Below are 15,881 nucleotides of genomic sequence, written 5' to 3'. Positions count from 1 at the left end.
CAGCATCAAAAGAAAATCTTACTTGATTTCAGTGGTCTCTGTACACGTGAACGGCGCTTATAATAAACGCGGGATCTTCTTCAATGTTGGTGATCCCTTCTGGTGGGTAGAGAGAGCGTCCCCAGTCTTCGGCGTCTTCTTCGCCACTGGTTCGAAGGGACTTTTGGAATCCTCGTCCCGAGGATGATACGGGAAGGGAGCCTAATCGGAATCGAGAATTTTATTTTTTGCCAAGACAATTTTCTAGTGTTTTTCACATAAAAAAATTGATTTTTTTGGGCCGTTTTTTTTTTTCAAAAAATCTGTGCGTTAAGGGGTTAACCCCTTGCCCGACGACAACGTGTGAGATTCGTGGTCAGGTATTCGGGCCAAAACTGATTATCACGTGTTAGTACCATCCTTATGGGATGACACCGATCCGCGAACTAGCTGTGAAGTAGAATTTAATAAAGATAAAATTTCACCTTCCCGTAAAATAAATAAGGTAAGTGAAGGGTAAAGTCAATGAAGGCGCCACGAGTGTTCGTCCCTTACCATGAAAAGCGAGCAGTGTCGGTAAGCGTTGGCAAGCCACCACCGTTCACATCCGCATGGTATTACCATCACGAGTTCGTGAGCCGCCAACGGCTCCTGGTAGATGTCACCGCCATCCTGAGTGCGCGAGCCCCTACCAGAAATTTGTTGCGCCGCCCTCGGGGCAAAAAACGGTGAAAGCTGACGTATGAAACCAGAGGGCAGCACAGGATGCGATCGCGCAACCCTGGCCGTAAGCAATCTCCCAACTCATCTCTGGTTGCGCCGTTACTGAGGGGTAATAGGTGGCAAGTGCGTTAACCGTCCGCATTCTCCACCGAAGGGCAGCACAGGTCGTGATCGCGCGATCCTGCCCGTGAGCAATCTCCCAACTCATCTCTGATGTCAGTGTCCGCCCTCTGGTGGAGACTTAGTACATGGTTAGGAACAATTAACATACCTTGAGTCTGTCGGGTAGTGTTTGCGATTTACAATTATTTAGGCAGCTTTGTCTTACTATTTATGTTTGCTTGTTTTTGACTGGTCTAACCGTCAATCAGTTTATAATCAATGTCTGTTGGTGAAGAGAGAAGTCACAAGAATTGACAAGTGCAGGAAATGCGAGATGCAGTTGGAGAATATGTCCCTGGTTAGGTGTTGGATGTCAGGGAGAAATGGAGTATGAAAAAGGCGGTTATACCGTAATGTAAGTTTTCTTATCCTAGCACTGACTATTTTTCAGGCGATTTACTCAATTTTTAATATTTTGGAAAGCACCTACCTGAGCATGTAAATCTCTTTTATTTCAAATTGCGACTTTTTCATTCATGATTGTTTATTGTTGATATTTTAAGAGGGGATGTATTTAGTAAAATGGTTCTTAAACTTGAATTATCATTACAGGCGTTTAGTTAACTTAAGTACTTCTGTTATAGTTTGATTGGTAGCTGGTCGTAATGTAATATCAAATGTATAAACGTGTTATTATAATAAGGATGATACATGCAGTAATTATAATAAGTGTAAGATAACACTGTGAACCGTCTTGAAATAATTTGAACATGTTTAACCAAGTGTACACTGGTAATTTTATAGTGGAATTAAATAATTTTGCTGCCACAGAAGTTTATTCTATTTTACATTATTGTCATCGTTATAAGATCAAATAAATATTGAGAAATATAGAAGTCTTGAAAATTCTTCAGTTCAATTTCTTCAATTTTAACATTCTATTAACAGTTATAAATGAAGAGCTTCAAATTTTATATTTAATTGTTCCTATAAAATGTGATTTTCCTAACAACATATAAAAATTCACTAAGTATAGGATTGTCGTTTCGATTACTCTAGATAACTGGATCCCCCTAAAAAACACCTCCATGTAAAAGAACCTTGTCAAGTACAAGCTCATCTTATATTTTAAGTTATGTTTTTAGATTAAAAAATCATTGAAATCATGTTACAAAGCCAAGTGCATAAGTCACTAAGTGTCTGCTTTTAATACAACGTGGCATTACCATGCTATTTTAATTTTTTCATTTACAGATTTTAACATCGTAGCTATGGTGTCTCTGTTTTATTTTACTTCTACTGATGTAGTTTTATGCACGATGCATTGTCATTTAATAAACATTATGTGATTCCTTATCGAGTGCTACTTGGTGGGACCAGGTTTTATTAAAACAAATTCTTTTATAAGTATAATATTTAACTCTAAACCGTCTTTGTTAAAAGTATAGCATTCTCGCAACCCTTTAAGCTGCATTAACAGAACTAAATCACTGCAAATTGCAAATATAGAAGCATGTAAATTGTTAAATGGAAGCACAACTTAAAATGTATGTTTGGATACAAACACGTATTTAATTTTAAAATGTCAGTCTGCTGAATGTTAATGTTACGAAATTTTGAGCATCGACCTGTCAGGTAATACTCAACAAGCACTTAACGGTTCATTATTAAATGACAATGCATTATACATACATTTAAATGAGAAGTAAAATAAATAAAGTAGCAATAGTGTTAGAACCATAAATAAAACAATTGAAATAACATGGTATTGCCAGTTTGTATGAGAAGCAGACATTTAGTGACTTATACACTTGGCTTTATAATATGATTTCAATGGTTTTAGAATCTAGAAACCTATTAGGATATGAAGAAGAGCTTGTACTCGGCTAAGTCCTTTTGCACAAAGTCTGTTGTTTTTGGAGGGGATTCAATTATCTGAAGTAATCGAAAAGATAATCCTGCATTTGGCAAGACGGTTTTACATGTGTTTTTTGTGGATGATTTCATATGTTTTTCTTATTCAATAAAATAGCAAAATAATATTAAGACAGTGCATATATTGACACAGGTCATACTTTTCCTACAAACAATTTCATTAACTGTTATGATACATGTTGTTTATGTGTTAGTTGATTATCAGACGTCCAGGATTAAAATAGTGATAAATTCGTGATTGCTTTCGATGCTGCGTCAGGAATTAAAATATTCGTATGCTGAAATTAGGGTGAGGATATTATGTATCATATTTTGTTAATCAATTATCACATGACGGAATAAAGGATAAAATTTAAGCAGTCACTTTTCAGGGGAAATAATTCTACGGAATTATTATAAAATGTTGGATGTAATGATTAAATGCACAAGTTGTAAGTATTTAAGTATAACTTGGATCGGAAATGAATGATGGTAACTTGATGTCAATCATTGTTAACTGTGTTGTTTTAGTGAACTTATGTTTTTTTTAATATTGAATATTTGTCAATATCTTCGGATTTGAACTCAAAGCTTTTTGAAATTATATGCGGAACAGCACATAGTTGTAGGGCTTCTGATAGAAGTTTAATCATTCCTAATGTTCACTGATTTAGTGGAATGAAATGGAAATGAAATTAAAGAGATTTGTGTCTTATAAGTGAGTATGCTTTGAATTTTTTTATAACAAAAACGGAACTGTAATATGTATAAGGAGGTAGGGAAATAAAGGTCGTTCCCTTTTATGCCAGGATAGAGCGGTCAAAGAATGGGGATATTCGGATGCCGAAGGAAAATGAATCCACTACTAATCACTTTGTGTAAAGATCAATTATCGATCATTAGGCTGAGTCATCCATTTATTACGTTTGTACAATATCAAAGTATAGAGCAGAGTGGTTTTGTAAGTCCCGTATCATACTATATTTGGGACCAGGAGCGTAGAGTTCTTACTCTGCACGTCGGCTACCCTGACAACTGGACCATCCTGGTCCAATATTCAATTTTCAACATGATATGAGATGGCATCTGTGTAGGTTATTTCTTATCATCACATTCTGGTGATAACGATTCTTGAGCCCACATTTTCATTTGGACAGGGCCTACAATACCTCAAAATGATCACTAACCCAGTGAACATTGTTATGTAACTGTTGGGTAAATCTTAAGTTTTTGAAACTAACATGTTTTGTAGCATACAAGTTCGTTAAGGTAACATGTTATGTAACATGTTATATTAATGTTATAATTTCAGTTACCTTAAAATAATATTAATTTTTCATACATTTAATAAAAAAATCACGCAATTTTATCCAAAATTATATAATTTTTTATTATTTTTTGGTACATGACAATAGTTAGATATTAAATGACAAATCAGACTTTCAATGAAATTATGTAACGATAAACTATCTAATTTTACTTAAAGACTATTATGATTTCATTTGACTAACAAACAATTACTGATAATGTATATGCGCGTACGAATTAAAGTCACATTTTTTCATATGAGTAGTAAACAAAATATGACATATATTAATCTTATGACATTTGACGATGAAGTATGACAAAGACAATGACGATGATGTAATAAAATAGATGACAGCACCAATGTAGTTCCGTTTTGTTACAAATATGTGCTGCATATACACAGTAATATCAGGACGGTAACATAATGTAACATGAGAGTAACAAAGTTATGCTATATTTATATACATATGATAGTAACAAATGTTATGTAACCTGTTAGCTCTATGTTACATAACTGTTAAGTTACTGCATTGTAACAAATGTCATGTAACTAGTTAGCTCTATGTTACGTAACTGTTAGGTTATGACCTTATGACAAACGTTGTGTTATTTGTTAGTTTTAAGTTTCATAACCGTTAGGTTTGATGTTCAGTGGGAAGTGAGTTGAAACTCCTCAACATCTGCAATCTCTTATTGATCATAATTTAAAATAGTTTTAACTTCATAAGGCCCCTTGTATATAGGAATTAATTTCTTATTGACATCAGGTGTGTCATTATTCCACACCATCACTAAATCACTAATAGTATACATATGTGCCGCTTTTCGTGTCCGATTATAGTATCTCTTGTTGCTTGTTTGAGTTTTGCAAATATTCACAGCTGCTAAGTCGCGTAGCTTTCCGAGATCCCAATCATTTCCCGAACTTTGATCTAGCGCTTAACTTCGATGGACCGTTAATTTGACCATTTTGATAAATACCAAAAAGAAGACGACTAGGAGCATCACCAGTCGAACGACATATTGGATTATTTAACAGGCATTCCACCAGTTATAACGTTTTATCTCATTTTTTCGGATCAGTAGTTACCTCAGCGATCATTCCAATGATCATTCCAATGATCGCTGAGGTAACTACTGATCCGAAAAAATGAGATAAAACGTTATAACTGGTGGAATGTCTGTTAAATAATCCAATATGTCGTTCGACTGGTGATGCTCATGACTGGTGATGATCATTGGAATGATCGCTGAGGTAACTACTGATCCGAACTCTATTAAAACGTTCTATCTGGCTGTTTGTTCATGGCGTTCCAGATGCAATTAGTTCGATCAAATCCTTGCCTGTCCGCGAACGTCTTAAACTTTTTACATGTAGTGTTACGAGGCTACCCCATTTTCCTCAAAATAAAGGGGCGCGCATTCTATTAAGTATGAATTAGTTACCGGAAGATAAATATCGAATCCAAAACAACGATAATATCATTTGATTAAACCGGAAAAATAATAACCATTGGAACAATCATCGAGGAATGTTTTGGCGTATTCGCACGCCTTCCGCACCGAACTGCACTCTGGACCAAAACACGGGAACTACTCTTCCGTGAACATAGTGACTTCCTGAGCACGTCCGATCAAGCTTCTAACGACAAAATCCAAAAACAAGGAAATTGGACCCTGTCCTCACGGGCATCTCAAGGATAAGATCTCGTATAAAAGCGGTACCGAAAAGGAGCAGTGAACAGTGTGTAACACAGAGAATGTAAAGCAGCAGTCTAAGGAGAGCAGTCTCAGGAGCTAGGTTGGGGCTTTCTGAAAAGCTGATCGTACTGTAGGAACAGTTGTGCGTTTCGGTACTCCGACATTCATCAGCCAACAGTGAGAAGAACGACGGCGCTACGAATTCCGGACCAGGGGGAGAATCTTAGCAAGCTCCAACTCTGGGGCACGCCCCAGTTTGAAGGCGTTCACGTGCAGTTCATCGCAAACAGCAGGACGTAGGAGAGACGTCACCGGACGTAAAGGCCTCTGCGAAGCCAAGGTATAGATATCCTCTTCGAAGAGTTCCACTCTTTTACTCTTTCATCACTCTATTTCGAACCCTATTCCAAAATTACTAATCCGCAACAGAATGCGGTATTCACCTTCCGGTAACAACTACCAAAATTCTAACTCCTCAAGTATAAAGCGCAACTCATTAGCCACACTTGCTGAGTAAGGCAAAGCGCACCTTGCAAGCAAAGAATCTCACGTCAGCGTTCCGCAACTGATATGCGAACATATATCGTTACACTTCCGCCAGCCGCTAGCCCGCGGCCTCCAACGTCCTTGTCTCGTCTCGCGACGATCCGCCTAGCACAGTATATCCTTTGCGCACCTTACCCCCATGGACATTGTACCCCTTGTATTATAAATAGAACTGTTTCATTCAATATAAAACGACGACTTGATTCTCACGTAACCATAAAACCCTCTTGTGTCCTCGTATTCTCTTCTATGCTAAAATGATGGTAATACGAGGTCTCGGAGTGACAATTTAGTTGACACGGAAATCATAGATGGCGCAGGGTGTCCTGCAATCAATTAGGGCCTCAGAAACCATGAATCCAGAGGATTTCTTGAGTTTTACTTCGATTTCTTTATAATTGTTGTACGAAAACGACAGGTGGAGTATGCCATTTAGTCCAACACCCAATTTGACACAACTGTCAATATAAAAATAAACGTCGGCAACGTAGATATTTAGAAAAATCTTCTTTACCGACGTCGATCGAGTTCCTCGACGTGTTTCACTTCACCTTAAGGTGATATGAAACAGCAGAGAGGACGCCGGTAAGGCTGCTACACCGCAGACAGCCGAACGCAATCCTACCGGCATCATCTCCGTTATGCGTTCCATTCGGGAACGCGATTGATTTGGCGTGCTTCACTTAGTTATTACAGGAAATTTATGCACTGTAGAAAAAAATAGTACAGGACTTTTCTACTCCTTTTTCAACAAGGATACCGCTGTATAAACCGTGACTACGAGTTCTGTTACACCCTGTATATATACTGTGACGTGCCATTTTTCCTGAGAATGCCCGTCACAAAGTATGGCCCTCAAAGAACGTGCAGGAATGAAGAATACCAATACATCTCGCACTTATCTTCGCGAAAATTCGAATCGAGTCGATCGAAGATTCGAGATTCCGTAATGTTCCTCCGAGCCACGGGAACGACATATTAATAATAAGTAGAAAAGAAATAGGTGACCCGAGTATTGTGAGCAAGAACCGGATTGAACCAGGTCGCGTAAACGGTTAGCCCTGATGAGGTCGAATGTAACGCTTAGCCCCTCGCCTCGCTCCGAGTGATCGGTCCACGGCGTCGAGGACCGTTAGGAACGGACCACCATGAACAGGACGGGCGCGAGAAGAGGGCACACCACGATGTCACCCATCCACCCAAACCGACCTCAAGAGACCCGTCTGAATCATCGAACCCGAGACGAGCATCGACACTTAGCCTCCCCGAGGGAGGATTCCGGCCTTTCCGCGCAGCCAGTGTAGCAGGAGGGAGACTATACTGCAAGCACTGACCTTGCCCGCCACCGACCGACCAACCAACCAAGAGCGATGGGAGACCGCCGAAGGGGCAGCACCACGAGAGGACCTGGGGTCAACGAGGGTATAACGGTAACTCCACCGCCTCCGGAGCGCCCAAGAAAGAAAATTTTGCGAGGTTATCGCCGAGGGGCCCGGCAGGGCAGGGGACCCCCCAGACAGTTACCATGCGCGCGCCGCGCGCCGGCGAACCACCTCGCCGTTGTCGCATTCACCTAGAGAATTCCAAATTTAAGGTAATCAGTGGAATTAATTTGATCGTAGCCCACTACCTGTTGGAATTAACCAATTAGAGAGTGTGAACCTCGCCTGGCTTATTTAAGGTATGCCAGGATCCGGCTTGTCCTTTGTCGTCTCAAGCTTTCGGAGGGTACCGGTACAATTGAAATCTCGCGAGTACCGGCAAGTGTCCGAGGAGCCGCCAAGCAGCCATCGAGTGACCGAACTCCAGCCACTGTTCCGTAAGGGCGAGCGAATCGTAAGCTTCCGTATTTTATTCGAGACCGGAACTCCTCCTCCTCCCCCACCGTGTAGTGACGTGAGTTTCGCGTAGGCGACTAGTCCTACCGTTGTTGAGTCGCAAGTTCTGTTATTTTAAGCCGTGCGGAATAAATTCGGGCGAGGCGGAGGAGGAAATCCAGACCGGTCTTGTTAGAAAAATCTCTTGGCCTACCTGCATGTAGGTAGGTCAATTTATTTTATTTTGCGTTTCGTGGCTCGGGGCGTGAGGGGAAGTCGCGATTCCGTAAGGCACGGACCGTGAAACCGGAGTTCTTTCGCGAATGACTCCGGGAGCCACTCCCAAAGCCCCTTTACTTGGATTATGCGAGCAGAAGGTACTCGGTCTCATTTTTGAGTCAGTTTGAGTAAATTCAATAGGTGATTTGGAGTACTTTATAGTTCTCGGCATCTCTTTCGTTATTTTCGAGGAGTCCGGGTGACGTTCTCCGGATTTCGTCGTTCAGGACATCAGAGTCGGCGAGGAACTCCGACTGTCGAATCCGTGCAAGTCGCTCCAATTTACGATTGTCCTGAATCCATCCACAGTAATCCGCGAATACGTTAAGGTTGTTCCAAATTCAGGTTGCTTTGAGTCTATTCAGTCTGTCCAAAGTGAATTCTTTGAGTACGCCTGTTGCATTGTTCTTTTATTGTACCATTTCGATGTTCGCGGTTAGGCCGTTTGAGCGGCATTTGTAGGCAATTTTTACTATTTGGTATCAATTGTTTTCTTCTCGTGATTGCGGACGCAACCATCCACAAATAAACTCCAAATTGCCGTTAAATTCGGTCGAATACAATTTGGTAGCCGACTTTACCCAACCCCTCTACGTATCCCACAGGGGATTTTCCTGAAAGAACAGGCCCCCTGTTCAGCAGAGCTCGTTCCGTACTATTACTCTGGCACCCATATTTTCTAGTAAGATTTTAAAGAGTGGCCCGAGCCCAGGGCAGGTGTTGTAAATCATAGCCAGCCAAACCTTTTGTGGCACCGGAAAAAGAAAACTGTATTTGACCGAACATACACCATCAGCCTACAATACACACACATATAGGCTGACTATTTCATATCACCTAATGAACGGACTACCAACTGAAAACTGAAAAATGCAAACTTTTTAATGAAAAAATAGACTTTAATAAAGACACTACAAAGTAAAAAAATACTGTACAAACTGTTTATCTACTAACTACTGTACGTTTCTCAGTATTTATTGTTTGGAACATTTGAAGTCAATGAAAGGAAAGAAAGGTAACCGTTATACTTCGTTTCTTTTTTTTTGCACCGGTTTCAAACTTTCCGAGCAGCAAATACTTAGAAATCTACAATAGTTAGTAGATAAGTAGTTTGTACATAATTATTTCTCACTTTGTATTGTCTTTTCTGTAGTCGTTTTTTTATTAAAATGTTTTTTGTGCTTTCATGTGGCCCGATTTGGCCAGTCATAGGGGGGTACATCTTAATCTACGGCAATCCCGTAGATTAAGATTGTCATATTTGAATTATATATATATTTTTTTTTTATTTTAGCGGTGAACGGTATCTTCGAGTAAGAGCGACGCGCAGCGACGCACAGATTAATGTTTCCAGATTTTGACTAAGAGGTCCAGATTCCCGAAAAAGGATCCTGCTGTCATCGCTCGTCAACCTCATTAATTAGGTGGCTAATTGACAACGGCCAATCATTAGAGAAGGCGGGCGAAGCGCGTGAACTAGATATTTTCGGACCCACCAAGAAGAAGACGGCTCTGGAAGAGAATATCATTGCCGAAGGGGCCGTTACTGAACGAACTCGCCACGTGCCATTTCCGTGACAAAGAGCACCTGATCGATCCGCTCTCGCAATATACCGTATCGACTCGTCCCGAAGGGCGCCGTATCGGCGTATCGGCGCCCTAACGGCGTTATTCCATCCCGATGCGGAGTATCGTATGAGGAGGCCTAAGCGCAGGAGCAGCACCAGTGAGCCTTAGCCAGCTCAAGTGGCCTCATCTACAACCGCCACGTACTGTCCTGACCCTGCGTCTTGAGCCGAAGCCTTGGTCGGCACAATCGTTCCGTCCTGCCATGCGTCGATTCCTGTCGTGCTCCGGAATAAAAATGTTCCGTTTCGTGCCGATTATCGTCTGCGTCTCTATCCAGCGAAATTCTTTGAGGGCGCGTGTAAATTATAGATCAGGCAGCGGCCATGTTTTTCCCGATCACTTGGCGAGTGTTTTTACCCTTTCCGCGTCTGTCTTAGACGGTTGTAACGGGATGCGTCTCGTCTCTTTTTGAAGTTCGTCAGGAGGTGACTTTCTCCTGCTGCCGTTTATCGTGGCTGCCGGGCGCCAGATCTGAGGAGGGGAGATGTGTAGCGTCATACCATGGGCTGGCACCATTTTTTGTGTGCGCACTAGTATTGTTGGGCGCCAGGCCTTTACCGAGACGCTTAGGGACCGAAGAAGGTTCTCTCGCTAGGGCATTGCACCCTGAGACCGGCTCCAAGTGTAAAATACGGTCAATTACCGTATTGCGCTCTTATTCATCCCGACATTTTATTCTAATAAATTCTCAGAGGGATTGTTTACCATTAAATCCGCGTTTATTATTTTAGTTAACCTTTTTCTCGTCTTGTGTATTCCGGAACCAGTTTCTCCGTATCGTGTCGCGCTGCCGAACTCCCCAGATCAGCCGTACTGTGAAAGATCGTAAGGTTCTCACGGGGTGAGTAGCTGGTCATGCACGCCCTGTAAGGTCCCGTCGACCGAACCGAGTTAAGGTGCTCCGGCAGCCGGGCCCTTGGGATTCCGTGGTGCGAATGCGCGTAACTGGAGCCCTTCTCAAATAAAGCGGAATTTTGGACAGACTCATCTCCGGACTTGACTTGCCGTTAACGATAATCAGGGCGTACGACTGTTTGAGGATAGGGAGTTGGAGAATCCCGTCGTATTACAAATAATATAAAATGCATTATTGGACCCATAAAAATGAATTTCTTCATTATCAATTGTAGAGTCAACATTGTAGCAGCAAATTTGTTATGGTTTGAGCCAATGATACCGTACCAGGAATAAACTTATAGCAAAATTCACTAAATTACAATTTAAAAGTTGACGTGCTAAACTTTTGCCGCGTCACGATTTCCTAAATTTCTGCCAATGGTTGCCTTTTTCGCGTATTTCAGGATCCATGGTCCGACCCGGGGGAGGGGGAAAGCGGATCTATAGTTGATTAATTTTGGTTGCGTCTTTTATTTTAGGTTAATTTGGCTATCGACGGGAAATCCAAATTTTCTGTGAAATATTCATCCATTTTCTGAGTTCCCGGGCGCGTTGTCGAGCTCTCGCAGGAATATTACGATAAATATTTGGTGGAGTGTTCGAGAGCTCGTAAATTTCTGAAACTCGTAACGAGACTCCGATCGTCAGGCCGGAGTATAAACACCGTCGACCTCACGGAGGTCGCGCGCGCGGTACCGCTCGTCACCCCAGCTTCAAGAGAGAAGCCGTCGAGGCAGCCGCGGCCAGCAAGGGGCCGGGACCGAATGCACCGGCCGTGGTGTCACTGGTCGTGCCCGTCGGGACCACCCAGAGGGTCAAGTCGGCCCTGCTACGCGCCCTGGATCTTACCTGCGAGGGCGCGCCGTAGACGGGCCCTGGTGACTCGGATAGGGCCGCGCGCAAGAACCTCGGGACTTCCCGGTCAGGAGTTGGACCTGGAGACAGGTGCTCCCAAAACGACCCTAAGCTGCCATCGACGAGGCGATGGATGAAGACCGCGCTCAGGGAAGGAGCCCGACTCCGTACTTTCCGGAGCACCCGGGGCTTGTCGGACGATCTGCCTCGGGTGAGCCAGGATCCCCCGGAGGGGTAGATTTCGACTGCTTCGCAAATCCAGGCGCACCACCGTTGCCCAGCAACCGCGCCACCGCTGCCCCCAGCCCTAGGAATTGGGCCAACGCATGCCGATTCCGCCAAATTCAGAAATCACGGAGCCTCTCGACCAATCAATGATGCGGATTAGGATTCGGACTGGCCAGCCGAATCTCTAATAAGGACAGCGCAGAGAGGTCCGGTCTTCTCTGCTTTTGACCGCCGGACCATTTGGATCGTCGTCTCAAGTACTCTTTTTGAGTCAGTATCTTTATCTCATTTTCTGGATGTCTACCATCGCCGAGGACTTCGAGGACTTTCCGGCACAGAGGGAGAATTAATTATAAGATAAATAGATTAAGTAGGGATTAAGAGACCCGGTCGGGTCTCGCACCGAGTACAAGCCGACCCACTGGGACTCTTTTACTTGAAGCAGCTGTATGCGTCTTATGAGCCTGTCTACCTGGAAGACCCAGAGTGGTTATGATTTTGCCCAACCCAATTTCACTCATTGCTTTTTTTTTTTTATCCGAAGGAAGAATTCAAATAAGAATTTGGCTGGATTTTTATCCTGTGAGATCAGGAAACTAAATAGGATTTTTATTTGTAGCATTACTCTATATAAAATACATTCTCAATAAATTTGTACCCCATCACATAGAAATAAAATTGTACTCGTTCATTTCAGTTAAGTCAAAATTAGCTTACAAATAATTTGATATCTTATGTAGTGATGTGACGAGTCGAATGCTTTACTAACTCGAGTTACTCGAATTTGAAAGCATTGCCAACACGGGTTTGGACTCGAGTCGATAACTCCATGCCATATACATTCGACGCGGGAAGTAGAGTATATGGCGAATTGGCGAGTAAAGCAATTCGGTTAACGGCGATTCGAGTCGAAGTGATATGACGAATCGACTACTTTATCGACACGAGTTAGTCAAACATTCCCAACTCGAGTCGATGACTCGATGCCGTATGTGTTCAGCGCAACGAGTCGAGTCAATGGCGAGTTGGAGAATGAAACAATCCAAATAACGATTATTCGAATAAACAAATAAGGCGCGATTAGTATCTTGGTACGAGTAATTCGGTCTCACTCTTATACTCGTAACTCGCAAGTATTAATACTTCGAGTTACAATAAAAATGACCCGAGTTGACTTGAATACATGCTTGACTCGAGTTTAACGTGTTAAAATACTCGACTCGTCACATCACTAATCTTATGAAATAAAATTAGCTCATTTCGGTAAAAAACCAATTTGAACTCTTAAAATCGGAGGTGAGTCCCCTAAACGTAATATATACTGTTATTCTTTCTTAAACGTGTAATGAATTATCGTTTTCTTGTTCGTTAGATCTTAAATATTTACAAACTTCAATGAGATTATTCGCTTTATCAATTCCTAATTGGTTTCTCAGTTTTTACAATAAATGGCCAAATTTGTAAAACATTACTTTGTATACTTACTACTAAAATAAAAAATAATGTATTTCTTTCCGGTCCCCCAATGCTATTCTTCTAAGTCGGTATTTGATAATTGTATTTAATTTCAATTTTAACAGATTCAATATGATTGGGTGAAGCATCGTCTTGGAATGGAAAGAAGGGTGGGAGACCTTTTTTCATCAGTCATGGGTGTTCTTTTTCTACTTGGATTATTAGTGCATGCATCAGAGACGATCGGAGGACATCAATGCGTGCCACTTTGCATTTGTAAGCTCGCCGGAGCTCAAGCAGAATGGCGCAAAGTTAAATGCGATGGTCACTCACATCCAATACAGGACCTGAAGGACATCAATTTCAATGACATTGCAGTTGAATTACTTCAATTGTAAGTTGTTTAATTGTTTAGTTGTTAATAAGTGGGAAAGAGGTAGAATAAAATTTACTGCAATTGAAATTAATGTTTGAATTTAATGAATAATATTTACCAGAGACTTGAGTTCGAATTCCATCTATGCTATTCAAGTTGATGTTTTCAAGAATTTAACGAATCTTAGACGTCTTGATCTCTCTGCTAACAAAATTACTGCATTGGATGAGGGATCCTTTCATGGATTGAAAAACTTGGAAAGACTGTGAGTAATTATATTGCAATTAATAATATTACCAATTTGTTAAGTGTCGTTAATTTATGAATATATTTTCAGAAACTTGAGCGAGAACCAAATTTCTGTAATTCATATAAATGCTTTTAGACATTTAACAAACCTGAAGACTCTGTAAGTTTACTGTTTGAAATGCTATATTTCTTTAATTTTATATTTGGTTTTATTTAACCTGTCTTTTTTGTTAGAGACTTGTCTGCAAATAAAATAAGTTCAATGGAGGCGTCCCTATTTCACGATCTGTTGGCGTTATTTCGATTGTAAGTAAGATTTATAATATTAATGTTGCGTTAAAGTACACTGTGTGACAACAGTTTGGAAACACCCCAAAATATGAAGGTTTCGGTATGGAACCAACATTTTTGTTCAAAATAATGTTTCCCGTGTTGTTCAGCGTCCTGAAAACCCCTAGTGTTCAAGGTCATATACATAATGTAACAGAATTGGTAGTCGCGATTTATACAGCGCTAACCTTGTTGGAAAAGGAATATAAAAGTTCTGTACTATTTTTTCCTACAGTGTATAAATTTCCTGTAATTACTAATTGAAGCACAGTCAATCAATCGCGTTTCCCAACGGAAGACATAGCGGACAGGACGCCGGTAGGTCTGCGTTCGGCTGTCTGAGGCATAGCAGCCTCACCGACGTCCTGTCCGTTATGAGTTCTGTTGGGGAGCGCGATTGACTGTGCTTCAATTAGTAATTACAGGAAATTTATACACGGTAGGAAAAAATAGTACAGAACTTTTCGACTCCTTTTTCAAGAAGAATAGCAGTGTATAAACCGTGGCTACTAGTTCCGTTAAACTCTGTAATAAATATCATGTCATATAAAATATACGATAAAGGACATATTTTTTGGATCGAAAACAAATTTTCAGATGAGAAAAATAATTTTACCAAGCAACAAAACAAACCAATAGTAAATTAATTTTAAGGTGAAGTGAAACTCTCTTCAAATCAGTCGATTCGAATACACTTTTTTTTAAGGGTATTAGACCGAATTATCAGAAACTTTGAGACATAACTCCTGATCATCTAAGAATTGTCCTGACATATTCCAAATTTGGATTTTTGGAACAAATTTTTTAACAGCCCAGATCAGAACCAAAATGGCGTCGAGCTCTCATATTTCGATCAATATACAATTATCGAAGGCTCTGATATGAGAAACGAAAGGGTCAGGAGAATTTTACGAGAATTTAGAACACTCTGGTAATCGATAAACTAACATTTGAACGGGATAAAGGCAAAAAAGTGTTGTATGCGCTTCTATGCTAAAATGATGGGAATACAAGGTCTCGGAGTGAAAATTAAATTGATCTGGAAATCACAGATGGCGCAGGGGGTCCCTCTGCAGTTAATTAGGGCGCTAGAAAACATGAATCCAGAGGATTTCTGCAGTTTTACTTCGATTTCTTGATATTTATTGTACGAAAACGACAGGTGGAGTATGCCATTTGGTACAATATCCAATATAATTCGACCCAGCTATCAATATGAAAACAAACGTCGGCAACGTAGGCATTTAAAAAAATCTTCTTTATCGACGTCGATCAAGTTCCTCAACGTGTTTCACTTCACCTTAATATTGTATTTCGCCTTAATTTTTAATATAAGTTCATTGTTCATGAGCGATTTTTCATAAAATTTATCAGCTTCTGAAAATAGCTTGTCTCAAAGTTCCGCCACGCACTCGGAATCGTCGGCCTCAGCTCTTACATACTCCTGTATTGTTTGTTGTTGTAAATTCATCGCACTAACATCCTCCATACGT

General features: G+C 41.0%; 1 protein-coding gene across 1 annotated transcript; it reads left to right on the top strand.

Annotated features, from left to right (window-relative positions):
• Nucleotides 1-965: 965 nt before the first annotated feature.
• LOC111674060 (slit homolog 3 protein-like) lies at nucleotides 966-14,364 on the top strand (the record flags this gene model as incomplete). The annotated part of the gene is given in 5 exon segments (XM_023432994.1): nucleotides 966-1,219; nucleotides 13,559-13,827; nucleotides 13,931-14,074; nucleotides 14,147-14,218; nucleotides 14,293-14,364. Coding segments are annotated over 4 exon segments (524 nt in total), but the record flags the coding sequence as incomplete, so codon positions are not given.
• Nucleotides 14,365-15,881: the final 1,517 nt, after the last annotated feature.

Source organism: Orussus abietinus, unplaced genomic scaffold (genome assembly GCF_000612105.2).
Source record: "Orussus abietinus isolate OABI.00-Male unplaced genomic scaffold, Oabi_2.0 scaffold534, whole genome shotgun sequence".
NCBI classification, from domain to species: Eukaryota; Metazoa; Arthropoda; class Insecta; order Hymenoptera; family Orussidae; genus Orussus; species Orussus abietinus.
Note: the sequence above shows the minus strand (reverse complement) of the source record. Positions and strands in the feature narration are given on the sequence as shown.